The sequence below is a fragment of the Triplophysa rosa genome, linkage group LG18 (assembly GCF_024868665.1).
Source record: "Triplophysa rosa linkage group LG18, Trosa_1v2, whole genome shotgun sequence".
In the NCBI taxonomy this organism is placed as follows: Eukaryota; Metazoa; Chordata; class Actinopteri; order Cypriniformes; family Nemacheilidae; genus Triplophysa; species Triplophysa rosa.
The window spans coordinates 14,021,200-14,049,074 of record NC_079907.1 but is presented as its reverse complement, the minus strand read 5'-3'; the positions used below and the strand labels follow the sequence as shown (position 1 = coordinate 14,049,074).

Sequence of the window (27,875 nt, the reverse complement as noted above, 5' to 3'; positions counted from 1 at the left end):
AGTGTGAGTATTCATGATTATTATAACAATATATTTGCCATTCAGTTCACTTTTAGTCAAATAAAGACACTTCAAAATGCTTCATTGGTATGGATCTTTACTTTACAGTTGATTCAAGTTAAATAAAGCACTTATGTTTATACACACTAGCAGAGCTGCATTCACTCATACAACCATTTTTAAAGAACAATTCACATAATGTACAAGTATTAAGCACCAGAGTACAAAAGTTTTTATGTATTTTCCGGACCATGCATTGCATTTTGAGAGATCTGCAGCTCACTGATCTGTCTCCTGAGCTGGACAATTTCTTCTTCTTGCTCATCAATTGTACGCTTTAAACAATGTACAACCTACAATATAATACAAAATTAAACAGGTGATGTTTTAACAATGTGCAAGTTCAAGCATGTTTTATAACTTAAAATGAGAATCATTTTATTCCCCAAAAATGGTGGATAGAGCCACGTACCATGTCATTAGCGCTGAAGAGGTCACTATGTAGTAACTGAGATGCACTTGGTCGCATGGAAGGATCAGAGCTGGTCAGCAGTTTGATATACTTGGCCAATAGTGGCCAGTTTTTGGATAGTGTCTCAGGGACTTTGCCCTGCCTCAGTTCTCCCAGTGTGTGAACACGCTCCATTTCAGTCCCAAATGGCTGGAATAACTCGAATGCAATAACTCCTGTACTGTACATATCCGACTGTAAAAAATGGAATATATCAGAATCACTGAGCGTCATGTTCTTCTACACAAATAGTTATTACATGTATAAGAGTAAACAGGCGCACACTGAAATCAGCATTAATAACAATGTCCTTTAAGTGTTTAATGATCTGGTGTGTTTACCTTTGAATCATAATTAGAGCCCTCAAGTTGTTCTGGTGCAGCATAAACAAATGTTCCCACACCACTGGTGTGAGCAGAATCTGAAAAATGGACTGTGATACCTTATTTACAGAACAGCTGTATTTAATTATTGGCGCCATCTACTGTTACCTTCACTTAAATTAGCAGTAAACATTTTTGGTATTACAGTAATAATACAATAATTTTATTTGCCTAATGTAAATATAGAATAAGTTGCACATCCTCTTACCTGTGTTTACACCCGTTTGAGAGTTGGAGGGTAGCTGCTCAAGTTCCTCCATTACAAAGTTTTGGCACGCCAGTCCAAAGTCTCCTATCTTCACATGACAGTCAGGTCCATGGAGGAAAATGTTTCTAGGCTGTACATCAATATACACAATTGCAACAAACAAATGAAGCAATGAATTTTTGATACTGACCCAAAATTAGATTTGTGCATTAAGTGTTTTTTTTAACGGATAGGACATGGAGAACAGACAGGAATTCATTGGATAGAGACAGGGGAGCGGGACCGGCTAAGGACGTTTGAGATGGGAACCGAACTCGGGTCGGGCCGCAAGTGCGCACTGGCACTAACCACAAGGCCATTGGCGCCGACATAAGTGCTTTTTAATCATCTTAAGAAGTTTATTTGTTTTAGAAAGTACATTTTCAAAGATCCAAGGGGCAATACCCAGCACTATTACACATCCTTGCTTAGACAAACAAATAAAGAAACTAATAGATAAAGAAAATTATTTGTTATTTCATTTGTTAATTTTGCTATATCTGTTTAATGTAAGAAACACTGATGACCATGATATAGTTTTATACTAAATTAAGGCTTTAATAAGAAAAGAGAACTACCTGTAGCTTTTAGTGGAACTTAAGTGCAACCATGAAAGCACCAATTTGGTTGGCAAATTGTTGTATCTTACAGCCTTGAAAATGAACAAACTTACTACTAACTAATATCTATGAGACATACTGTAAGTATAATGGACAACCAACAAAAATAAGTACACATACCTTTAGGTCCCTATGCATTATTCCACGGGAATGAATGTATTCCACTCCTTCAAGTATTTTCTTTAAAATATTTAGTCCTTGTTCACAGTCAACTGACTCACAGGCATCTGTTAATAGTTTAAAAGCCTTTAATAATCCAGCCATATACTGTCATTGTATGCTTAAAACATTTGGCTCTGCAAAAGCTTTTCTTTTTTAAGTATCAGCCAATTTATAAACAAATTATACATGCTATTTGTTGTATAAAGGATGTGAGCAATTCATGAGACAAGAATTCTATTACCAATCCTAATAAATGACATTTTAAAAAAAGGTGTGTAAATACTTGGGTAATTTCTAGCAATGCTCATTTCAGACAGTGATCTCACCTTTGGAAACTGGTAGTTGCTCCATGGTTCTTAAGTTTCGGTCTTGTATCCAGTCTTTTAAAGATCGCTCGCATAGCTGCATTTGTATGTAAAGCATTAAGTGGAACTGAACCTGCACACATCAGACAAAACCATTTTGAGAGTTTTGTAAATGTAAATTATGCTGTGTAATTCCTTATGAGTTCGCTAAAGAAAATAATTTCTTATTTTAATGTAATTTAGCAACATAAGTAATTTTGCAAGCCAAATGCATACATGTAAATTAGTTACAATCTAACGTTATTGAACCTCATACCTCATTTGTCTGCTTTTCTGACAATTCAGGACTTTCTACATCAATGTACGAGTTATTGTTTAACTCCAGTCTGTTTTGACTAAGGCCATCTTCTGAGATCGCCGAGTTGTCCCACGTAGCTGCAGGACATTTGTTCACTGTAGTGCGAGGTTTTCCCAGGAACACACATGGAACAAAGTTCTGTGGGTTTCGTATGTTTTTTGGACACACAGCACGATCCACCTCTTGAAGTTGTCCGATGTCTTTTGATGTTGAGGGCTTGACTGAGAAGCTCTCTAATGTAACTTGATTTTCTTTGGCTTCTGGTTGGCCAGAATGTTCAAAAACAATGGACGATCCACTGCTGTCAGTGCCTTCCTGTGTGTTCCTAAAAGCAAAATTTAGGTTCATTTCACTACTGTAAAAGTGTTCAGCTTCAAAATGCGTACTAAATATCTTACCCATCTTTGTGTGAGGGTTCCTCCAAGGCTGGAAATGCTCGTGAAATAAGGGATTTGGGATCTAGAGGTGAATAGAAATTGTACCAGTTTGTACCTTTTTTGCATGCCTTTTTCATATCACCAACAAAAACAAAATAAAAGCAAAGATTTAAATGATTAAATAGGAGTCTACTTAACAAAAGCCAATTTATGTTTATTTGAGAATGGATCATTAAATCCACTAACTTTCCACAGCAGGCTGAACATGCTCCATCCAGGCAGTGTGATATCCAACAATATTAGGATGCTGGAGGCTGGAGAGGACTTTAACCTCTCTAAGAACCTGCAAGAACAAAATGCCATTTATCCTCAGAATTTCTTTCCAAAGGATTTCAGAGACAAATGAATGGCAACACTTACACAAAAATAACCTGAGACATACTTTACCTTCATGCAGTCATCTCTTGTTACTTTTTTAATGAGAATTTTTTTCACAGCATAGTCCTGACCATCCAGCTTGTTCTCAACCTACAACAGTAGAAAAGCTTTTAAGAAACACTTTAAGATTACATGCATCTTTTAAATCCAATTCAACAAACAGAAAGGAGTACATTGCATCACTGTACCTTAAACACTTTGCCATAGGATCCTTTACCTAGAGCTGCGATTTCATCAAATTCGCTAAGGTAACGGGATGTTTGTGCTTGGAAAAGAGCATCTTTGGTTCTAGGATAGATAAACATATTTCAATTCGTTCATTTTGTCATTGAATATAACAAAACAGTGTAAGTGCTGTAAGTTTCACCTTAGACTTTGGCCTTCTGCGCGCAAGTATCTATGATCCTGCAGAAAGCCACAGGTTAAGGAGGCGAATAGCAAACGGGAATACGTTTTCTTTGGGTTTGTTGATAAAATATTAGTTTAAAACAATCATAAACTGAATGAAATAAGCGGAATTACCTGGGCAAAGAGCGATGAACTTGTTGCATGCAGGAGCTCCGTGAATGCACGGTTATGCTGCAGTCGTACTGTGCTGAACTCATCGCTGATAGCCAATGGAGAAAGAAGGTTCATGGCTGCCAAATGCTGGCCAATCACTGAAACCAAAGAGGTATTTATGAAATATCTTTAGATTTTTAGATTTAGATTCAATTTATTGTCATTGCACATGTACAAGTACAAGGCAACGAAATGTGACCTCTGCATTTAACCCATCCAGAGAGTAGTGAACACACGTACCCCCGGAGCAGTGGGCAGCTATCACTACAGCGCCCGGGGAGCAAGTAGGGGTAAGGTGCCTTGCTCAAGGGCACCTCAGTTGTTACCCGCCGGCCCTGGGAATCGAACCGGCAACCTTCTGGTCATGAGTCCGACTCTCTAACCATTAGGCCACAACTGCCCTATTAGATTTTTTTTTATTTTTTAGATATTTTTTAAATATCTGCTCTTATATTATAAATTTGGACAAATAAACAAAACAACGTGACATAGTTCACTAGTATTTTCTAGAAGCTCACCCTTGAACAACATGCGTGATCGTGTGGGGTCACTCTCGTAAATAAAGCACAAGTGTTCCAACAGAGATCCCAACAGCAGGTGGTTGGGAATGGCAGACGCGAATTCCTGGATAGAAGGGTACTGTCTCCCAGCCAGCAACACTTCATGGTTATTGTCAGAGTCCGAGGCTGCATTTAAACAACAAAAACATTGGGAGGAGAGAGAGCAGTTTGTTTATATAAGGGAATATCACATCCTCAAAAGGAATAAATACCTTCTGGAGTAAAGTGTTTATGCATCAATCAAGTGTCATTATCTTGACAGTTCTCTTTTGGTAGAAAATTTTGTAAAAATGTTCATTCAACACAGCGTATAACCACATTAAATGTCTTACCTTCAGCAATAACCTTGGCAATTAAGGTCATGATATCGTTTTTCTCTGAATCCATTAGGACATTACATTTAATAAACAGTTACAGTACCTTGTTAACATAGCAAAGAAACATCTTGGCTGTGCAGTTGGGGGTGGGTAAGGTCGAACTAACTTATCAGCTTTAACCATTTTCAAATTACCCCCACACCCTTAAGAAGGACAAAAGATTAAATATTAAGTAGGAGGGACGTTTATATTGCATTAATGCATTTTTTGGCCATTGTAATATTTTGCAGCCAATAGTTTACGATCTCTAACATCCAAAAAGAGTGGTCAACTTTTGAAGACATTGTAGGCTACTGTTTTTTAATGTCTTATATGTAATTAAATGTTCTAATATAAAACTGCCCATCTTGCACACTTTGCTTCAACTGTGCACGAAAAAAGCAAAATCTAAGCACTGTTTTACTATTAATACAACTACATCCACAACAAGGGCAAGTAGTCATTGATTCAATAGTACTATGGCAGTCACACTTTAAAAGACTTACTGTCAAACTGGACATCATCCTCTGTATCTGCCAGACTGAACATTCCTCTTCTAGGGCCCCTATCTAGGGTGGTAAGGCCCCTTCGGAACTGAAGGCTGTAACTGTTCATATTAGCAACTACACTGCTACTCGAACTTTCCTCTGCCATGACAGTCTTCGTTGTATAAAACATCAGCAGGTTGGGATAAAAGACACTTGGGTATATCCCATCTATTGGTTATATTACGAAGGACACAACGTATAAGAAAACCAGTCCTTTGGCAAACCCCACTGACAACTTTTAAGATCGGCCGACCAGATCTGACATGTTTGGACACGAGTAAGAGAGCGTCTTAAAAACGTGTGCCTTATGTTAATATGAAAACATAATATAATGCATAAAAAGGTAAATAAATGTCAGTGTTGTATGTTTTTATGATTATTGAATACGTTTATTACCACAGACAAACATTTTAGAAGAACAAAACTCAGATAGTTGTGAATTTCGCCCTAACATTGGACCTGCACTTTGTACACAATCCCTATTCGAGGAACCACGCACAGGATGATGAAACGTATTTCAAAATAAAATAGCACAATGTAATTTCGTTAGCATGCTTTTATTACGAAGCATTATTAATATTATAATACATTTATAATCTAACTTACGAGAATGTAAAGTATATATTTTTATAAAATGTATTTCATTGCATAAAAAAGTCGTGATGTTTAAAAAGTTTTAACAAAGTAAAAAAAGGGGGTAAAAAGCAGTACAGTTTATACAAAACATGCAAAAACAATAACCGTTGATCACATGCTATCCATAACATGTGGTGACGTTTACGTCACATCGCGGGATATGTCTTCAGAGCAGCAGAGGGCGATGCAGTGAAACGCGTGCACTGCACTGGTAGTCAAATATGAAGCAGTCCACCCCACCCGTGTATTTGTAGTTTATCAGTATTGTGTCGTTGCTTTTTTTCTTTTAACAATGAAGCATTGAACTTACGCTGCTGGCCTGATAAACGCAAGGACAAAATGCTGTTAAAATAGCTAACGTTACAATGCAATGCAACGGTTTGTTACGCTTCGTTGATTGATTTTGCCATCACATGTAATACAGTTAAAGCAAGGATGTCAGATACGTGGTAAGTTTTTAACGCTTTGCATATACCTTCTCCAATACGTAACTTTATGTTTATGTGACAATGCAAACACTTTCTAGCCCCATTTTCTTGGTTTCATTATGTGTAAAAGCCCGGGGTCTGCAGGAGCCATAAAAGCAATAGACAAGCAGTCTGTACATCAGATCTGTTCAGGGCAGGTGGTGCTGAGTCTGGCCACAGCTGTGAAGGAACTGGTGGAGAACAGTATTGATGCTGGTGCCACTAATGTCGGTGAGCTTAAGAAATGACCGATCAGAGGGAACATTTGATGTCATGCTGCACATGGTCAGTTTTTTGTCTCATGTTTATTCATATAGATGTCAAGCTAAAAGACAGCGGAACAGAGCTGGTGGAGGTATCTGACAATGGCAAAGGTGTTGAGGAGCAATATTTTGAGGGACTTAGTAAGTTACCTTCTGAACTTGGATGACCAGTGATAATATAAATCTGGCATGCTTATTTATTTACTCATATCTTCTCCAAATCTGCAGCTTTGAAACATCACACCTCCAAACTAAGAGACTTTTCTGACTTGATTCATGTGGAAACATTCGGATTCCGTGGAGAAGCCCTCAGCTCGCTCTGTGCTCTTAGGTAATAATTTGAATGTGTTGACTATATGTTATTTGTTTTGTTTAGTTTGGTTATTAATGTGTACGATAAGACATGTTTTATATTGTAGTGATCTTAGTGTTGTGACCTGCCACGAGAGTGCTCAGATCGGAGCTCGAATGGTGTTTGATCAAGATGGTCGTCTCACTCAGAACGTGCCCCATCCACGTCAGCACGGCACGACTGTTACTCTTCAGAAACTCTTTTCCACGCTACCCGTTCGACACAAGGAGTTCCAGCGCAACATCAAGAAGGTCTGCATGAACATGGTTTTCATGGTTGTTTTGCTTATTTGGAAGAGAAGTAACTGGATTGTGTTGTTCAACAGGAATATGCCAAGATGGTTTTTGTCTTGCAGTCCTACTGCATCATTTCCACTGGTGTGCGCATTACATGCACCAACCAGATTGGACAGGGCAAGCGCACCACGATCCTGTGCACCAGTGGCAGTAACAGCGTGCGAGACAACATTGGAGCTGTTTTTGGCCCAAAGCAGGTAAGAACACCGACAACCTGAACTTTTTTGTAATGCTCATGTAGCTTAACTGGAGGACCGTTGAGGTTTGATCCATGGCGGACTGTTTACCTTGGCTTATGAGGCACTGTTGCTTTGGATTTAAACATCTGACAAATGTCCAAAAGTAGTGGAAAAATTAGAGTGAGGTGTTTTTGACAAGTGTAACATTACAATGAATAAACTCAAATTCTTGTTTGTCCGCAGCTTCAGAGTTTGATTCCCTTCGTACAAATATCTCCTTCTGACGCAATTAAGGAAGACTACGGTCTCAGTGGGGTCGATGTCCCAGAAAACCTTTTCACGTTAGTCTTTGTAAACCCGTTTCCTCAAAACAATTGTAATGACACTAAATTCATTTTTAATGTAAAGCTCTACCAATTTAAATGTTTGTGTCTGATACACTTTAAAAATTAACCTAACAATTACACCGTGTCAACACCGAACGCGACCGGTTCTAGTGGGATTGTTGAGTCGCGCAGCATCCAGTGTGGACAAAATGTAAAATTTAATGGGTTCTTATCGTGATGCATCGCTCCGTGTCCGGTGTAGACAAGGTGTTAGCACACATAAATTAACGGGATTGTTCACCAAAAAAACAATTCTGTCATTATTTACTCACTCTCCAAGCCTGTAAAAAATTGTTGTTTTGCTGAACACAGAAAAAAATATATTTGGAAGAATGTTTATAACCAAACAGTTTTGGGGCACTATTAACTACAATAATAGGAAAATAATCTACTATGGTAGTCAGTGGTGCCTCAAAACTGTTTAGCTTCCCACATTCTTTAAAATATCTTTTGTGTTATACATAACAAAGAAATATATACAACTTGAGGATGAGTAAATGATGACAGAATTTTCAATTTTGGGTGAACTATCCCATTAAAGCATTTCAGTGTCAAATGATGATTATTGTTGTTGTTGAATTGTTGTTGTTGTTGAATTTTAGCATTGAAGGGTTTGTGTCACAAAGCGATCATGGTGTTGGTCGAAGTGCTACAGACAGACAGTTCTTTTTTATTAATAAACGCCCCTGTGATCCTGTAAAGGTATTCAATTAAATAAATACAAATATTTAGGTTTTTAATTGCAATAGTTTGTGTTTATGGTTCTGTTTTTTTCATGCATGTGTTTTGTTTGGATATAATACAGGTCTCCAAACTCGTGAATGAAGTTTATCACATGTACAATCGCCACCAGTACCCATTTGTTGCTCTAAACATTTCTGTTGCTTCAGGTAATACTTGCATAGACGAATGCGGGAATAAAAATAAACGCTAGTTCTTCAACGTTCTGTTTACTGTATATATTTTATCCAAAATTGTCACTTTCCGTGACTTTTGGTTTGATTTTTTAGACTGTGTTGATGTGAATGTCACTCCAGACAAACGTCAGATCCTTCTACAAGAGGAAAACCTCTTACTGGCCACTCTGAAATGTTCACTCATTGCTATGTATGAGACTGGGATCAATAAAATCAGTTTCAATCACATACCCACACCAATTACCAGTAAGTTTAAATGAGTCGAAACAAGTATTTTAACCAGTCAAGAAAAGTTTGTTGTATGGTGTCGTGGTGTCACATTTTTAGATGTTCTTCTTTCTTTTAGGTCTGTGCAGAACGCCAAAAACTAGTGCCATTTCAGAAGATCAAGACACAGATTCTGTCGCTGAAGCAATTCAAGATGATGTCTCCGAGTCATCTACCGGCAGCCGAAAGACCTCCATCAATTTAGCTGGACTAAAAGAAGCATTTTCAAACCATCAGGCTCCCGGAGTAAGGTCAATGCAGTCTAGTCATAAAGCTGCTTGTGGTGGTCCATCTCAGAAGATGATGTATTCCTTTGTCAGCTGCTCCAAAACAACGCCTGACGTTATAAGAAAGCCTTTGACATCGTTTACAACTTCTGTATCATCTGTGAAAAGTTATACAGTTTGTCTAGATAGATTTAAAAGCACCTTTAATAGTGATACTGATTCTGGAGTCGCACACCAAAATTCTACCAAAGAAGATCCAGAACATGGACAAGACTATGTTTTACCAGACTCTGTTGTGGATGAGAATGGTGTTAAAACAGAGACGGTGGATGAAGCTGTAGACACAGAGTTCAGGAGTTATGATGGTTTGGTGCCAGAGACAAAGTCAGAACATGAGGACAGAATCTTTAGTCCAGAAACAAAAAGAGCAAGACGTGACTCCCAAATCAAAACGGATTCTCTGGAATTGTTGGATTCACCTGTTAGCATACAGAAGAAAACAGTGCATTTACAGTTTTCTCTTCAGGAACTTTCTAAAAGGATACAGAGGTTACAGGCACAGCAGAGAGAGGACAGCGATAAAGAGCCGAAATACAGACGGTTCAGGGCAACGATCAGCCCTGGGGAAAACCATAGCGCTGAGGATGAGCTTAAGAAAGAAATAAGGTTGTGTGACGATTCCGTTTAATCTTCTAAAGAACCAACATCACGCTTCATGGGGGAGTTTCCCAGACAGGGATTAGACTAGTCCTAGACTAAAATAAATGTAAGAGCTGTCCAAACGGAAAACAACTTGCACGGACATATCTTAAAATACATCATTGCCTTTGTGTTGTCTCAAAATGCACACAAGTAATGTTTTTAGTAAGGCATGTTTGTTAAAATCACTTAAATTTCTAGGCCTAGTCCTGGTTTAAGATAATCCCTGTACGGGAAACCACCCCCATAAATGTATACATCATTTACAAAGTTTGCTTTTTTTACAGCAAAGATATGTTCAAGGAGATGGAAGTCATAGGGCAGTTCAACCTGGGGTTTATTATCACCAAGCTCAAATCAGACCTTTTCATAATCGACCAGCACGCCACGGATGAAAAGTACAAATTTGAGATGCTGCAACAGAATACCGTCTTAAAGGGACAGCGTCTTATAGTGTAAGTCACATGTAAAACACCACTCAGATAAGGAGGTATTCAGGAAAGACTTTCATTTGAAATATTTTTCCATCTGCAGTCCGCAAAATCTTCATCTCCCTGCCATCAGTGAAACGGTGCTCATAGAAAACCTTGAAATCTTCAGAAAGAATGGGTTTGATTTCCTCATTGATGAGGAGGGTAAGTTAACAAGTAGTGTTTTGTCATCTTGTTAATTTTTTCTCCAAATTCATGTTAGATGCTGTGTTTTTCAGCTCAGGTTATGGAGCGGGTGAAGCTGGTGTCTTTACCAACGAGTAAGAATTGGACTTTTGGCCCAAGTGACATTGAGGAACTCATCTTCATGCTTAGCGACTGTCCCGGAGTCATGTGTCGTCCTTCACGCGTACGGCAGATGTTCGCGTCCAGGTCATGTCGCAAATCAGTGAGTGCAGCCTGTTTTTCTTTTTTTCTCTTGTATAAGATGCATAAACTTTATACATCATTTGTGTAGGGTGCAGTTATCATTTCTGATTTTGAAGAGTTACCTTCCTGTCTGAATATGTCCTGCTTGTTAAAGCAAAAGTGAGCAAATAAGCTGTAATTGCATGTGTATTTTGTTGTCAAGTGTGACCCTGGACCACAAAACCAGTCATAAGTAGCACAAACGTTTTTTGGCAATAGCCAAAAAAAATTGTATGGGTCAAAATTATCTATATTTCTTTTATGCCAATAGGATATTAAGTAAAGATCATGTTTCCCCTGTTGAAAAAAACAGCATATGATGGTTTGGTATGTTTTGATGCTGGTTTGTGCTGGTTTAAACTGGTCATGGTTTAAGCTGGTCGTGTGCTGGTCATCTGCTGGTTTAAGATGGTCAAACCAGCATCAAAACATACCTAACCCAGCATATGCTGGTTTTTTCAACAGGGTCATGAAGATATTTTGTAAATTTCCTACTGTAAATATATCAAAACCTTATTTTTGTGAGTAATATGCTATGAGGACTTCATTTGGACATCTTTAAAGGCGATTTTCTCAGTATTTTTGCCCCCCTCAGATTCCAGAGTTTTAAGTAGTAATAAATCAATGGGAAGATTATTTATTTAGCTTTCAGATATTGTATCAATCTCAGTTTGGAGAAAAATTGACCCCAACTGGTTTTGTTGTCCAGGGTCACAAATATATATTTTTTGTGTACACTCACATTTAAAATGATGTCTGTTTACCCAAGGTAATGGTCGGCACTGCCCTAAACACCACTGAAATGAAGAAACTTGTGGTTCACATGGGGGAAATTGAACAGCCTTGGAATTGTCCTCATGGAAGACCCACATTGAGACACCTTGCTAATCTGGATATGATTTCTGTGGATTGAAACACTGTTGCTGTTTGTTTGTTTGTGATTTTAGTGACTCTCAGACTCGTTTTAATAAAGGATTATATTGATTTTTTCTTTTAATAAAGAAACTTTGTAATAAATATTGTTATTTCCTAGTTGTACTGTTATGCACAAATTATGTTTTATATCTCATAAAACAATTATAACAATAAAGAACCGAAGAAATTAAGATTATTAATCAAATTTCTGCTAAATCGATATTTAAATGAATTTGCTTTGGCTAAATTAGCCTTACTGTAACATTCCTTAGCAACCGATGTCTTGTTGCTATGTACGCTCCGCCGTTACTCCCGCATGTTACCCGACCAGCTAAATTTGATTCGCTATGGATAAAGCTGACCGAAAGAAAAGATCTGACAGATCTACACCAGAAGCATCGTTTAATAAAGACTTGAAACAGTCATACGAGTCAAGTTCAGAGTCGGTGGAAGAGCACGAGGATGGAGAAACGACACCGGAGACCTGCTCTGCTGCGTCAATGCCACCCAATGAAGATCACATCCGCGAACTTTCCATTCTTCATCATATAATCGTTGAAAGGTCAGACACACATTCATGCAAATGGTCAAAACATGTAAACAATTAGTAATTATTGTTCGCGGTAATTTTTTCCTTCAGATATGAAGGTGATAAGAGTGGAGATGTGTTTCACGGGCAAGGTGTCGCTTACTTTCAAGGTGGCCACGAATACAAGGTGATTATAAACCCGACTGTTGTTTGTTAAATAGCAGAATTTAGTTATTGAATAGCTTTCTAACATTTTGCATTTCTTAGGGTAGTTTTTCACACGGGTTATTGCACGGGCATGGTGAATATATCTGGTCTGACGGTTTGAAGTATCAGGTATGTAGAGAGTTCGCAGGGGCCATTCATCTGTTGTTTAAAAATGAACAGGTTGATTTTAGTCAGGATTACATCAGTCACACAATACCTCAGTGTTTTATTTTAGGTCAATTTTTACGCATGCATTACTGGAATTTACAAGGAATTAAGTGAATTGTTATTCATTCCCAGCTGAAAAAACCGTCACAGATGGTTAAATATTATAACAGGAATTGCATTGGTTTTAATGGAAAGTATGCGTTGCATTATTGGTGGACGTTAAAGGCATAGTTCAGTCAAAAATGAAAATTCTGTCATGAATTACTCACTCTCTAGTTCTTCCAAAACTGTATAAATGTTTGGTTGAACACAGAAAGATATTTGGATGAATGCTTTTACTGTAACCAAACAATTCTTGGACCCCATTGACCAGTAGGAGAAATGACAATGGTAGTGAAAAGCTCCCCAGAACTGTTTGCTTTCCTACATTCTTCAAAATGTCTTCTTTTGTGTTCAACAGAACTAAAAAATATATAAAGTATGTTTCCCTACTATGGAAGTCAATGGGGTCCAAGAACTTCTATAAGCATTCTTCCAAATATCTTTCTCTTTGTTCATCAGAACAAAGACATTTATTACAGATTTGTAACAACTGAAAGGTGAGTAAATGATGACAGAATTTTTATTTTTGGGTAAACAATCCCTTTAACTGGTTGAAATCAAAAGAACCCTATACTGGAAAAAGACCCAAAACACACATCATAATAATGTTTTAATGGTAAAAATGGTACTGAACTGTTGCATTTGGCAGGGTGATTTCAAATCAAATGTTCTCATGGGGTGTGGGACTTACTCCTGGCCAGATGGCAGCACCTATGAGGGTGAGGTACACAATGGTATCCGCCATGGCGTCGGGACCTACAAATGTGCCAAAACCAATACTGTGTACACGGGCCAGTGGTGTCTGGGGAAAAGACAAGGAAATGTATGTCCACACACACGTATCTATTGTCTTAACATCTTTCTCGCACAATAAATCTTGACTGGCGTGTTGTGGTTGTCACAGGGAATAATGTACTATAACCAAGCATCAACGTCGTGGTACGAAGGAGACTGGATAAACAACAGCAGAGAAGGCTGGGGAGTGCGTCAGTATGTGAAGTCATAGCACACGTATTCAATAATAAATCAATAATGCAATTTTTAAGATCTGGCACATTTTTTTCTAAAATCAACATTCTAATAGCAAACGCAAATATGTTTTACTTAAGTTACCCATCTGGAAATGTATATGAGGGTCAGTGGAGTAACAATGTTCAACACGGAGAAGGAAAAATGAAATGGATTCAGTTGAATCAGCAATACAGTGGACAGTGGGTGAACGGTATCCAGGTCTGTGAATATTTCAAAGACAGTTCCTGGTCTGTTTTTTATAGAAACATGATATCTTTAGTATTTTATTATAGGTTGGAAACGGGACGTACACATGGTTCCGTAAAAGAGTTCCTTGCTCACTGTACCCTTGTATGAACGAGTACAGTGGGGAATTTGTTCAGAGAATGCGCCACGGTCAAGGAAAGTTCTCATATGCCAGTGGGGCTGTTTATAGCGGAGAGTGGAGACATGATAAAAAACACAGACGGGTAAGTCAACGTTCCAACTGCTCATGAGATTATTGTGTTATTTTATGATAACACTGCAGATGTTTTTTTTTGCAGGGGAAATACACTTTTGAGGATGGACGCATATATGAAGGGGAGTTTGTTAAGGACTGCATTGTGGATTTTCCAGCTTTCACTCCTGGCATGAGTACTCCGAGCACTCCTTACCTCCCAGATGATAGTAAATAATAGTTTTATTTTTTATATATAAATATATATATATTCTCATTGTTTTAAGGTCCAATGTGTGAAATTTAGCGGCATCTAGTGGTGAGGCTGCAAATTGCGACCGACGGCTCACTCCACCCCTCCCTTTCGAAGCACTATGGGGGCTGACACAGAACTAAGATATCGGCACGTTTTCGCTTCTTTGCTGAAGGAGATAACGTATTTACAAAATGCGCTCTGTCAAGCAGTTTGTCCGTTTAGGGCTTCTGTAGAAACAACGTGGTGATTTACATGCAAGGGGATCCGTGGTGTATGTAGGTAGAAATAGCTCATTCTAAGGAAATAAAGACGTAACGCTTCATTATGGAAGGTCTTTATACAGCTCTGAACACATAGTTACATGTATATTATATTGCATTTCTGTCAATAGATCCTCCAAAAAATGACACATTGGACCTTTAATTTACGACCAGAAGCTTTATAAATGTAAGTGCAAATATTATTCCTTACATCTTTCTTAAACCATCAGTCTTTATATCTGCCTTAGGTGACTTACCCAAGAGACTTCTACAGTCAAGCACTAGTTCTTCACTGCTTGGACCTGACATGGCTTTGAACATCCAGACCCTGTTAAACAGACTCCCTGAGACTCACAGGGATCAAGAGCTCAGACAGGTATCTGAGATGAATCTCCATCAGATGTACAGTCAAATTTGTGCTGCCATCTAACTGAATGGATTTGCAATGTCTGTGTATAGGTGGAATTTGCTGTGTTAAGACACATTGGTTTGCTGAGGGAAATATACAGCTTTTACAGCAGCCTTGGACATGAGCAGACTCCAGATAAAACATTCCCGCTCACCCACCTGCAGTTCTTACACTTCCTCAAGGACTGTAAAGGTCACCAACATGGGATGACTCTTGCGCAAATAGACCGTCTCATCAAGGGTAACATCTTTGCATTTAGGAAAATTTGGGATAATGTTTTATGACAATAAAACAAAGCTTCTTTTGTTTTTTATGGACGCAGAAGAACCGGATGGAGTTTGTTCTCCTTTTACCACCATTCTTCCAAGAGAGTGCATCAGCTATATTATCATCACAGCATATCATATCTATTGCAAAGATATTGAGTATGAACTTTCTGTCATTTTTGTTTAAGATTCCAGAGAGTTGCTTTCTGGTCACAGTACACATCGTCATATTTCAGGTCCTCTAATAATCTACTGGCAGTATGTTTTTCAAAGCTCACGAGGCAGAACATCATTCCCAATGCAAAGAATGTGAAAGGTATATACAGACCATCATGATAGATGAGATTGTCCGACTGTTTATGTTGAACATGATACAGACACAGCTTGTCTGAAATGATGTAATGTATTTTTGCACACTTATTGTTGACCTACGAAAGGCCCAATTCTTTTATTCTTTTTGCAGGGCCTCTATTTAGACATCCGGTCCATTCTGTAGTTGCTTGTAACTACACAGAAAGATGCTGGAACATTTACCAGGCCTTATGTAAGGCAAAATCAGCCCAAACCTTGACTGTAAGGCAGTTTATTTTGATGCTCAAGGTAACATCCCTCTTATTCTAATTTATGGTCAGGTTACTAAACAAATAATAACAAATTGTTTTTAAAGGGAAAGTTCACCTAAAAATGAAAACTCTAGGCATTATTTACTCACTCTCTTGTCATTTCAAACCTGAATGACTTTCATCTGCAGAACACAAAATAAGATATTTTGAAGAATGTTGGTAACAAAACAACTTCAGTACTTTGTGTCCATAAAATAGAAGGGTTACCGCGGTTGTTCAGTTACCAACATTCTTCCAAATATCTTCTTTTGTGCTCTGCAGATGAAAGAAAGACAAAAGTTTGAGATGACAAGGGGGAATAAATGATGACAGAATTTACATTTTTGGGTGAACTGTCTCTTTGAGAATGATAGTGCAATTGAAAATTGTTACTATTTCTAAGTGACTAAACCATTTTTTAGATTGTCAAGAACTAAAGGTAAGATGGCAAAAACTGCAATGTTATGTTGTTGATTCATCTTTTTCAGTACAAATTATTTTAGCAGTATAATTTGAGGAAACATATTTTACATAAATATAAATTACTAGTTACTTTTTAAATCCAACTATAATACGGACTTCTTTGTGTTTACAGGATCTCTGCATATATGACGATGAGCTGACTGTATCTAAAGTACTAGAAATAGTCTCTGTTGAAGATCTTGCCGTCTATGATGGAACCCACAGCAACTTAGAACTAGAGGTCAACAGCTTAGCACACAAGATATTTTTTCCAGTATGATGTACGTTATGATTTTCTGATGTTCGTTTTGGTTACAGATGACTTTTCTGGAGTTCTTTGAGGCTCTGCTAGGCTGTGCTGAGGTTAAAGGCGAGAAAATTCAAACTGCTGAGAACCAATCGGACACGGATCATCAGGACCAAACTGTACAGAATATTACAGCCTTTTTCAACACACATTATTCCAAATAAATCATAGTTAAATAGGTTGTGTAAATGAGTGCTTTTACTCTTGTGTTGCCAGTACGTTTCCCGAGTTAGACATTTCTAAATATCAAATTTGAGTCGATGATTATCTGAGCTGGGGTGAAAGCTAACCAGATTGTCTCCATTAAGGTGGCCCCATCACATGAAATGGCTCGGTTATCCAGATGTGAGAGGACGGAGCAAAGACTACATCCAGCACTTGCCTCCAAAGGTTTTTCACAAATGTGAAAATTAATTCTTTTGTTAAATGTAAAGGAGCATGTGGTTTACGTTACATTACATTCCACTGAGACTAGTCAATCTAATATTAGTAGTCTTATAATGCTGACATCACTTTAGTAGCTATGACACAGTTAGGTACTCCAATCATATTTGAGAACTAGAGGTAATTTTCCATACAATACACTTTCAACCTCTGCCTTATTCTAATAATGCTCTTATATACTCAGAGGCTGCTGAAGGCACTGTAAGTGAGGTAGATCTGCAGGGCCAGATACAGAAAACCCAACAGTTCCTGTCTCAGACATTCATCCCTGCATACGAGCACAGCGTGAAGGTGAAGGAGCTGGTGAAAGAGGAGAGACTCAAGCTGAAAGAAAAAAACAGAATTTCTCTTGCAGAGTCAGCAAGGTAAAAAATGACCCGAGTAACAGTTTAACCAATGCATTAACCTGCATTTACTAGTGACTTGATGTATTTCAGACAAAAGGAGCAGTGTGAGGCTGAGGGGGGACAAAAAGATGAAGATGGAGACAAAGGTCCAGACCATTATCACTCGCCGCCATTGCCTCCGCCTCCCATGAACCATGTGAACTCCACAAAGTCTGTTGTTTCCAAAGAGTCGCCCATCAGCCAGAGGAAGAAAAAGCAGTAAACTCACAGGATACAATTCAATTGTATGATTTAATTGGTTTTAAACAAACAAACTGTTCACTTATTTAAAAGCCTTTAAAAGGGCCAGAACTGCATAGAAATATAGCTTGATCCGAATGGCACTATAAAGTACAAAATATATGAGTAGCAAAACACTTTAGTATCACATGAATCTAATTTAATAACAAAAAAATAAAATAATCGGACAACTTGGACAGTGACTATGGATGTGCTGTTATTTATTTGTGGGAGGTGTGAATGTCATCAGGTCGTGTTCACACACTGACTGTCTCTCTCTCTCTCTCTTCTCTGGGGTGAACAGCAACAGATTGTCTGACATCTACAAATAAAAACACACAAACTGTTAGGAAAAGAAACTTGGATTATCAAAATCTTTCAAGTTTTAACATATTAGTGATTTTAACAATAAATTTTACACTTCTGATGTTCATGCCTGAAATGATCTAATTAAACATCAATAAATGAATCATTAAAAATATATGAATTAATAAATATAATGTTTATACCAAGTATATGGGTGTTTCTCATAAAATCATGGTTTCCAAGCGTGATTGTTTTAAAATATTTGCATCTACAAATTTTCTTTTAGGCATTAAACAATTTAAACATTAAAAAGGAGGCCTGACATGCTTAAAAACATCTATTTCAAAACTTTAACACGCTTTTGAACATTTTTTCAAAACAAATAAAATATTACTATAACAGTCTAAAATGCCAATACCATAGCATGTTTTGCTAAAATAATGGTAATGAGATTTTCAGCAGAAAATGCAAAACACTAAAATCCTTCCTATGTTAAAAACACAATTTGTGCAAGAAATACAATTATCTTTATCATAATCATTTTTGTGTTAATGAAGTTGTTATATATTTAAAATCATTACTGCCACGATGTTTCAACAGCTTCGTAAGAATAACCCATATTATTACTGAATTATATTCAGTGATAATAAATATTAAATATATCATGTCAACTAGAAATTACACTTTTAGAGTCTTTGTGATTCTTAAAATCCCTATCTAGTAATCATGAACGAATGGAAGTCATGGGAACCCTGTTGAAAACCAGAGAAGGACAGTTCAAAAAGAAAAATGACATCCACCTGATCAGTCCGGGGTGTGAAAAGCATCCTGGGAAGGGCTGAGAAAGGAGTGTGAGAGAGAATATGTGAGTGCCCATGTGCCCCCAAACAAACTGTGACCACATGTGAGCATTATGACTAATAAAAACACTATGATGAAGCACAAGTTACCTGTAGGGGTTTCCAAAACATCCACAGTGTGCTCTTCTACCTGAGACGCTGGGCTCTCCATCTCAGCATCCACTGCTCCGAGAGAGAACCTCTCTTCTGTAAGCCTCTGTACTGGAGACATGCTGTATCTTACTGAAGGCTGCAGGTAATGCTCAATGTCCAAACCAGCATCCCCCTTAGAAACGAGACCAAAAAAAAAAGAAAAAAATAATAATCAGGCTTATCATCACTCTCTATAAATGATACATTTATAATAAATCAAGGTTTGATTTGGTATGTAATCACCTCACAATCTTGATTTCCAGTCATTTCAACATCTGTACTGCTTGGAGAGCTGTATGGACAGTACAGACTGTATGAGCTTGTGATTCAGGATGGCATATTCTTATAACAATGGCCTGATATAACAAAGCTTACCTATCACAAGCAGAAATGACAACCTCATTATTGAGAGCTGTAGAAACTTCAAGATCTTTGGCTGGTGTGGATGGTGTCAGGGTTGTAGAGGCGGGGCCACAAACGCTGGGATCTGTCTTCACTTCTTTAGTACCAGAACAGGCTTCTGCTCCAGTTGGGATCTCCTCATCAGAAATCAGATTTTCTTCTGTATTCTCTTGGGAGGAAGGGCTACACACCACAGACTCTGCAATGTGTTCTGCAAGCTCAGGACAGGGTTCTGAAGAATCAACAGGAAGCTCTGTTTCTGACTGGCTGGGTGCATCAAGTGACTGGTCGGCTAGACCGTTTTCTTGTGCGCTGCTGCTATCTGATTGAATGTGTGAGGTACAGGTCTTAGGGCTTAAATCAAACTGAGGTAGGTTGTTGGAACAGGACTCAGTGTCTGGTGAAACGTGTACACTTTGGTTGTGTTCAGGGCTGATCTGAGGGGCTTTGGGTGTCTGTGGCAGGGGCTCAGCAGGATGTTGAGGAGTAGAAATGGGTAATACGTCAGAGAGGTTTCGAGAAGGTGTGCAGGGGAGAGGAGAGGCATGAGAAGCTGCGTTTGGTCTGCCCTGCCTGCTTGGAGTGGTAAACTTGGAGCACTGTGGTGTAGAGACAGCACTGATTCGAGACGATCGTCCAACCAAACCTGAAAATAGGATTCAACTCCATCAGACATGAATGAATGGACAAAGATCTTTTTTTTCAAACATACATTTTAGTATCAATATTTTTTAAATGTACATTTAAAAAGGAAATTTGTTGTTCTAATGTTATCCTGTTTATTTAATCCATTTTTATATAATTATTTATTATATCACATTATTATAAAAATATAGTAATAGTTACCATAGTAAATAGTCATTTCCGTATAATTGACAATTATTCACTCAATTTCAAACCTACTGAATATTATAAAGACAAGCAATGTGTAAAACATTTCTATGACATAAGATTTCATTATTCCTTTCAATGACTTTTAACTTTTTAATTGCCAAATAAAAATTAAAGACAGACAGACAGATTTTGCCCCCCATTGACTACCATAGTAGGAAAACATACTTTATCATTTTTTTGTTCTGTTGAACACAAACGACGATATTTTTAAGAATGTAGGACAGCAAACAGTTCTTGGGACACTTCTGACTACCATTGTATTTTTCCTACTATGGTAGTCAATGGGGGGCAAAATCTGTCTGGTTATAAGCATTCTTCCAAATATCTTTCTCTGTGTTCATCAGAACATTCAATTTATATAGATTTGGAACAACTCGAAGGTGAGTAAATGATGACAGAATTTTCATTTTTGGGTGAAGTATCCCTTTAACATTTTGACATCGGTTATAAAAGTTCTGTTCTTGTTAAAACAAAGAAACAGGAAGTTCTTCTGAACCAGCACTGTTTACATCGTCTGAAGTGGTCTATATTTTCCTGGTACTCAGTAATACACAACATTCTTACCTGATGGCTTGACTGGGCTTTCCACCTGAAAAAAGCCTCCATGAAACACCACAGTCTGTACAGGCAGTGTGTCGGCAGAGGTCGCAGGGGCCGAACTCGAGGCATCCTGGTTGTTGTCCGAGGTCTCAGCAGCTTTCCGTTCTGCATGCTTGGCTCTCATAGCCGCCTTTACAGCAGCCAGTCGACTCTTAGCTGCAGCACTGGCACCTCCACCAGCTGTAGTCTTCGCTCCAGCGACAGGAGGCTTCTGCAAAAACACCAGCACATAAACAGACGTGTCAGCTGAACAGTGCATCTTTACCAAGAGAAGCATCAGAATGATTTCTGTAGTACTTCCCTGATACTAATGGCAAAAATAAAGATAACAAATAAAGTAAAGGTTACTTAAACACTCCCTCATATTTTGGACAAACAGTTCAAAATTCACACTACTGGTTAATCCAGAAGTTGACCAATCAAACTCAATACACACATACTACTATTATGTTTAGAAATTAAGCTGGTGTGGTATTATAAAACTAAGTATTTTAACATTACACATTTTTATTTAACTTTACAAATATAACAATATTAATGTACGATGCTGATAATCTTACTTTGACAACTCTTTTTCTGGCCGCAGGTCTAACTTCCTCCTTCCAGTCTCTTGCTTCTGCCTCCTTCAAGGCAATTAATTTCTTATTAACATCTTCCACCTAAAAAAAAAAAAAAAACTTAGAAAAAAAAACAAATAAATTAACCAGACATCTTTCATAGGGATGTAACGATTCACCGTGAGCCGGTTGAAAATCGGTTATAATGAGTGACGATTCAATTCGGTTGAGGCTTGAACTGAATCGCAATACATTCTTTGAACAGCAGGGGCCGCTATTTTCACTGCAAACCTAAACGTGGATGCTGATATTTCTTAAATGCAAAAAAATCCAAGAAAAGCACAGACAGTATTAGTTTGTTTATATTAAAGAGACTTTTTCTATTATTAATTTGTTATAAAATCGCAGTTTACTTTTGTTATTTGAAATAAAACATTATTTTATTATGCAAAGAAACGTAAAGCATTTAAGAAATAATGCAAGGGAAGTTGTTCATTTCTAATTTGTTTCAACTCATTTTTTAAAAATAAATCGTGAGTAAATCGTGAATAAATCGCATCGTGAGATCAGAATCGTGCATCGCATCGTGAGCTGAGTGAATCGTTACATCCCTAATCTTTCACAATGCTTAAAATGAACTTCACCTGAAAGTAAACCATGTCCCAGAAGCCCTGCAGGTCAGTGCAGGTGGTTATTTTCTCTCCGCGGCCCAAGTCACAGTCATCCACCAGCCCGCTAAACTGACCGAATCGTTCTTTCATCAGCAGTCTGGCCTGACCCACAGCAGTGCGCATCAGGTCTCTTGCTACGGGAACATGGAGAAACACACTTTAGTGTATGAACTGGGTGCTGATTCACGCCATTATAGATGAGTTAGTTAGTTGAAGAACACGTACTCTCTTCTGGGATAGAAGTATCATCGAAACGTGACTTCCACAATTCAGACAGCCCAGTCAAACGTTCGGTCTCGCTGGCCATCACGGCCCTATTTATTATAGAAAACACATGTTATGTTATATACAACCCAGAAAAGTATCAAAGGAGAAAATCTTGACTGTTTTCTCTACGCTGTCATGACCTCATGCATTTACATCTTCTTGTTGCTTAAACAATATACTTAAACACAATTACATAGTACAAATATATACATATTTACCAGACAGGGCTTAAGCCTAGTCCCAGGCTAACTTATATGTTAGATGTGTCTTGATCTTAAAATATATTATTATGATTGTTTTGTCTCAGGATGCACACAGCATTGGTTTTTTGTAAAGTATGTTTTTAAAAGTGACTTAAATGTCCTAATTGAACTAAGGCCTAGTCCTGTTTTAAGGTCACCTCTGTGACATTAAAAATATATGCACTATTAAAACTAGTCACTACAAAAATAGATATACAAGAGTAACTTATCAAACCCGTCCTACCTGAAATAAGCAACATCATGCTGAGGCTCCAGAGGAACTGATGGAGGTGATGCTGCAGCTGGGGTTGATGACTGAGGGGACGATGGGACAGGAGGAGAGGATGCTGGGAGAGGGTTGGAAAGATGATCTGGTGGAGGTGTAGATAAAGAAGGTGGGGGGGAAGAGACAGAAGGAGCTGGGAGAAGAGCTTTTGGAGAGGGGAAGGTGGCCTCCATGTTGGCTTCAAAAACAAAGCTATAGAAGAGAAAGACAATTGGATTATTTCACAGATCACAGCAAAAATAAGAGACACATTAAACCTGGTAAAACAGATACTGATGTGCAGCTTTTAATGCAATATTTTACATTTCAGTAAAACATTGTACATAAGACCTGAAATATTTTGAGAATGGTTAGTTTTATTTGTTGTATTGCTTGACATGCTTTTTAAACTTGTTTTACTAATGAATGTTACTTAAATAATGAAAAACTTTACCGATTTCGGTTACATGCCAGTTCAACTGGTTAATATATCTAACATTATAATACAACACTTTACAACATCATTTTTGGATGTGGTTTTGAAATTCATTCTTCCACTGGAACTGACTTAATTTTGGGATTATAACAACCCTCACCACACTGTAAACAATGTGTGACTAAAGACCCATAAATAAATAAATCTGTCATCAACAGGACAAGTAACAACCGTTACGTTTTTAGAATTTATACCTCGGTGAGGGGAAGGAAATGGCTGAACGTGGAGAGAGAGGTTCAGGCTGGAAGGAAGTCAGCCCATCAGGAGGCTGGAACACAAAGCCCTGCGGGGCAAATGAGGAAGGAGTAGCTTTGGGTTCCTCATCTCTCTTTGCACTGACAGAATCAACTGAGGTCTCCTTTTCAGCAGGCTAAACATATCAAAACACAAAATCTTATTTCCCGTTCCCAATTACAACCGATTCTCAAAATGAACAAGACAAAAGACAGATCCCTCACCTTATTTTCAACCTTATTTCCAGCATTTGGTTTTGTGTCGCCTGTGTAAAATAATAAGATTCACATTTACATACACCACATTCCAGCGTTACATAAAATGTGCCAGAATAAAACACTGTAATGTTACCTTGTAAAGCTTTCTCTTCGCATGTAGAGGGCGCTGCAGGACATTTAACAGTCGATCTTGTTTTGGGGGCTCTAGAATCTAGATAACAAAGATGGTGACTTATAGTAAGGTCGCAGTAGAGGCCAGAGCCATTGAGAGAGAGAGTTCTGCCAACAGAAGTCCAAAACGCTGGAGCGTCACGTGATTCATGGAGCCTTTAGATAGTTCCAGTTATGTTTTCTCTTTAAATGCTTTATTTCTTTCATTTTTTTATTCATTAAATGGCTTTCGTCTTTAAATGGGTTAAAAGTTTACCTAAGTTGGTCTGTTTAGTCGCAGCTCCATGCGTAACTAGTAACTTCCGGGAACTATTGAAACCGTGAAAAAACCGTTCCATTGGAGTCAACGGAGAAGACGCTACTCTCTCTCTCTCAATGGCTCTGGTAGAGGCAAAGCTTTCTCTCTCATGTAAAGACAACGTTTTAAAATGTTACAATGAAGAAAACTCACCAGCAACCGGTTTAGCCACAGGTGCCGGTTTCACTTTTGCAGATGATCGTGTGGTTGGAGCTCTCACAGGTTCATCTGTAAAATAAGAGACAACAATAAATAAAGCTATCCTTAGAAGGACTTCCATAAAAATATACAAATATCTATATAGCAGAACATTCATAAATTCCAGATGCACTTTTATAGATCAGTTTGACTGAGACGGACACCTGTAGCTATTCTGCCTTTGGTAGAGGCCAAAGGTTTTGAGTTCTTCTTGGTCTGAGCTCTGCTGGGTGGTGCCATCTCCACTGTATACATACAACAGCATTAAAGCATACAGATTACTATTACTTGAAATAATGAATATTTTCAAACTGATTAGTTATTATGTTTGGTTATGTGACAACTAGGGATGTAACAATATGATCGATATCGTGTTATCGCAATAGCAAAATTGTCTCAATATAATCGTGGTCACATGACTGTATGAAACGATAGGTCTTCCGGGCCTAACAAAGAAAGTTCGAAACATCTGGTGCAATTATTTTATTTTATAAAAGGGATTTTTAGGTCATATGACCCATCTCATACTATAACTCATCCCTCTAAGCAACAGTTATGATTAGACGATAAAGAAAAGAAGGATGCTTATGGCACCTTTCCAAGTCATCATTTGGCATTTTAAATATTGCAACAAATACCGTACCGTGGACTTTATGCAGAGGTATTATCGCACAGTGAGATTTTGATATTGTTACATCCCTAGTGACAACTATGTGTGAACATTCAGGACTAACCTTTCTTGGGAGCAGCTTGCCTTACAACTGCTGGCTGTAATAAAAAACAAGAACAGTACACAATAAACAATGACAAAAACTGACACATTGCGACTAGAAATGTACAGTAACAAACACACAATAATGTCCGTTTACAGATTTATTTACATGTAGAACTATAAAGATTTGGATTTGACTTTTAGAAGATGAAACTTTAGAAAAGGTACCTTTTGATTCTGCATCATAGATCGGGTCACTCTTGTGGACTGGTTAGGCTCTGTGATCATCTGGTATGATGGAAATTGAGAATGTTCGATCAGAATTACAGTCTGAGAATTAAGACAGACGCAAACACATAATCATCTTTAAATATTACACTCATATTCACTCACCTTTCCTCTACCTGTTCCAGCAGAGTTTGAAGGCAGATATCCGAGCGGCTGTGGTTTATACAGGCCGACCTTAAAAACACCTTTCTTTTCTTTCTCCCTCTTTTCTTTGTCTTTCTGCAACATCTTGTTCTCCTTGTAGCGTGCGAGCATCTTCTTCCTCTCCTCAGCTGCAGCATTCATATTTGTTGAGTGAAACTGTAACTTATTATGAAGATAAACAGTGCCAAGCCAAACACAAACAAAAAGGAGTATGAACCTTTAAAAGCCTTTGTTTTGGATGCATCGCCTTGTGTATGAATGATGCTGGATGCATCCATTGACAGCTCGATCTCCGGTAGCTGGTCCATGTGTCTGCGCAGGTTCTGCATCTTCTCCCGGTTCTCTTTCTGAGACTGAGACCTGCGTCTGGACATCTTCAGTCTGATCATGGACACACTGCTGTCCCGCTTGTACAGGTGAGCAAAGCGAGAGTCCATCCTACAAAAGTTATCACAGCAGACTGTTATATCCAAACAACTATTTATTTGTAAAGTAATACGTTTATAAAAAAAAGACTTAGCTCTGTATACGGTGGTAGGCTATATGAGACCAGTTTTATGTCTAACTTATGCTTTTTGTTGTTCCAATTGCTTTCATGGTTTCCCTCATTTGTAAGTGGTTGTGGATAAAAGCGTCTGCTAAATGACTAAATTTGATAGAAATGAGGTTGAGGTGTTGTTGTATGTATTTTCTTGGTTTGTACACTTTGTGTACTCACTTTTACATCTGGTTTTATTTCCTATATCTGTTATATGTAAATGCTAGCACTAACGTAATCTCTTTTAGCACAGCAACATGTTTATTCTCCTTACCAGAAACCAGACGATTTAACTTAGTTGCCAAGGTGAACTTTTTAACATTTTTTTCTTTATTATTTTGCTGTTATTTAAAAATGTATAGAAAGTTATATTATCTTTGAACTGCTCGTGTAGAGCGGTCGTGATCTAATATTAGTATTACTCAATGACACTTTATAGTAAGCGAATTAAGCCACGTTTGACAAAGATTGATCGATATAGATTGACGGATTTTCTTACCTTAATATTCGTGAGGTCCCTGAAATCACAAAACTCTGTATCCAAATATGAAACAATCCCGTCGTAACAACACTCAGTAAACAAACGGTTACCTTCCCAGAGTACACAACACGCAAGATGGCGGGCAGGTTTTGAAAAATCTAGACGGCTCATCTGATAGGCTGCCATGCTACACAGAACTCTTCGTTGAATGGTTACGTTTGGGTGACGACATGCGTCGCTCGCTTGACGTATTTCTGCTGAGTGGGAAGTCGTATATAGAAGGCCAGAAGGGCCAAAACGTGTGAAACTATGGAAGGCCGCTTTATCAAAAATGTCTCTAGACGTAACGTGTACAGACGATATAACGCGTGTTCGCGTTTTTGCGCCTAAAGACGTAATTTCGTCTACAGACGTATTGGTTTTAGCCAATGGAAAGTCACAAAACGGAAAGATTTGCATAAAATTGATTAAACATATAGTCGTGACGTCATCATTAGCGTAACCACGTGTCATTCATGAATTATACATATAAACGTGATGTTCCCTCATGCGTGGCATTGCATATGGTCCTAGTTCCGAATACGTCAGCGTATACGTGATTTTACGACAGGGGAGAAGAGAGCATTTCAAAATACAAGCGGTATAGACAGACCATCGAAAGCATGGCTTTGCGATATTTTCTTAACAAATGCCGACGCGTTTTTCAAGAATGTGTGCATTTGTAAAATTATATGTATTATGCCGTCAACCCAATGGGCAACATGGCTGCAGCCGAGAGTCCCGAACACTAAGGGATCCCGAGAGAGTTCTCATTTGCATTTTAACATTACACATAACACATTTTTGTCCAGTATTATGTATATCCAAATCACGACGAACAGTAC

The 27,875-nt window shown here is 38.0% G+C and overlaps 4 protein-coding genes across 8 annotated transcripts; 2 read left to right on the top strand and 2 right to left on the bottom strand.

Annotated features, from left to right (window-relative positions):
- Positions 1 to 76: 76 nt before the first annotated feature.
- On the bottom strand, positions 77 to 5,690 carry eif2ak1 (eukaryotic translation initiation factor 2-alpha kinase 1). 2 transcript variants are annotated; one of them, XM_057358361.1, is made up of 15 exons: positions 5,385 to 5,690; positions 4,481 to 4,648; positions 3,924 to 4,060; positions 3,769 to 3,806; positions 3,590 to 3,689; positions 3,411 to 3,491; positions 3,210 to 3,306; positions 2,985 to 3,045; positions 2,545 to 2,911; positions 2,250 to 2,361; positions 1,882 to 1,988; positions 1,103 to 1,232; positions 853 to 944; positions 473 to 706; positions 77 to 353 (listed from the first exon to the last, which is right to left on the bottom strand). In XM_057358361.1, exons 1-15 carry the CDS (start codon positions 5,554 to 5,556, stop codon positions 234 to 236), a joined length of 2,016 nt encoding a protein of 671 aa, XP_057214344.1. In that variant the 5' UTR covers positions 5,557 to 5,690; the 3' UTR covers positions 77 to 233. The 2 variants fall into 2 exon arrangements, with proteins under 2 accessions (XP_057214344.1, XP_057214345.1); XM_057358362.1 differs by having other exon boundaries at positions 853 to 932.
- Positions 5,691 to 6,240: 550 nt separating this feature from the next.
- On the top strand, positions 6,241 to 12,037 carry pms2 (PMS1 homolog 2, mismatch repair system component). The gene is made up of 15 exons (XM_057358355.1): positions 6,241 to 6,511; positions 6,621 to 6,760; positions 6,847 to 6,933; positions 7,021 to 7,123; positions 7,212 to 7,395; positions 7,470 to 7,637; positions 7,863 to 7,960; positions 8,608 to 8,707; positions 8,811 to 8,895; positions 9,016 to 9,168; positions 9,269 to 10,082; positions 10,403 to 10,570; positions 10,650 to 10,750; positions 10,825 to 10,994; positions 11,784 to 12,037. Exons 1-15 carry the CDS (start codon positions 6,498 to 6,500, stop codon positions 11,925 to 11,927), a joined length of 2,529 nt encoding a protein of 842 aa, XP_057214338.1. The 5' UTR covers positions 6,241 to 6,497; the 3' UTR covers positions 11,928 to 12,037.
- Positions 12,038 to 12,172: 135 nt separating this feature from the next.
- Positions 12,173 to 18,000, top strand: rsph10b (radial spoke head 10 homolog B). Of its 3 annotated transcripts, none has more exons than XM_057358357.1 (18): positions 12,173 to 12,491; positions 12,570 to 12,645; positions 12,726 to 12,794; positions 13,585 to 13,758; positions 13,840 to 13,925; positions 14,045 to 14,165; positions 14,240 to 14,416; positions 14,492 to 14,615; positions 15,150 to 15,277; positions 15,361 to 15,550; positions 15,633 to 15,735; positions 15,813 to 15,892; positions 16,040 to 16,176; positions 16,774 to 16,881; positions 16,959 to 17,066; positions 17,256 to 17,337; positions 17,576 to 17,756; positions 17,829 to 18,000. In XM_057358357.1, the coding sequence occupies exons 1-18, from the start codon at positions 12,277 to 12,279 to the stop codon at positions 17,998 to 18,000; spliced, it is 2,331 nt and encodes a 776-aa protein (XP_057214340.1). In that variant the 5' UTR covers positions 12,173 to 12,276. The 3 variants fall into 3 exon arrangements, with proteins under 3 accessions (XP_057214340.1, XP_057214341.1, XP_057214342.1); XM_057358358.1 differs by having other exon boundaries at positions 12,376 to 12,491; positions 12,731 to 12,794; XM_057358359.1 differs by having other exon boundaries at positions 12,376 to 12,645; positions 12,731 to 12,794.
- Positions 18,001 to 18,227: 227 nt separating this feature from the next.
- On the bottom strand, positions 18,228 to 27,507 carry dlgap5 (discs, large (Drosophila) homolog-associated protein 5). Of its 2 annotated transcripts, XM_057358353.1 has the most exons (20): positions 27,010 to 27,506; positions 26,190 to 26,410; positions 25,934 to 26,100; positions 25,769 to 25,828; positions 25,563 to 25,596; positions 24,993 to 25,073; positions 24,784 to 24,858; positions 24,295 to 24,372; positions 24,168 to 24,208; positions 23,904 to 24,079; positions 23,193 to 23,426; positions 22,665 to 22,753; positions 22,413 to 22,573; positions 21,772 to 21,870; positions 21,176 to 21,422; positions 19,691 to 20,363; positions 19,559 to 19,607; positions 19,274 to 19,448; positions 19,124 to 19,161; positions 18,228 to 18,339 (listed from the first exon to the last, which is right to left on the bottom strand). In XM_057358353.1, exons 2-20 carry the CDS (start codon positions 26,407 to 26,409, stop codon positions 18,235 to 18,237), a joined length of 2,802 nt encoding a protein of 933 aa, XP_057214336.1. In that variant the 5' UTR covers position 26,410; positions 27,010 to 27,506; the 3' UTR covers positions 18,228 to 18,234. The 2 variants fall into 2 exon arrangements, with proteins under 2 accessions (XP_057214336.1, XP_057214337.1); XM_057358354.1 differs by lacking the exon at positions 19,124 to 19,161 and having other exon boundaries at positions 18,231 to 18,339; positions 27,010 to 27,507.
- Between the last annotated feature and the right edge of the window lie 368 nt (positions 27,508 to 27,875).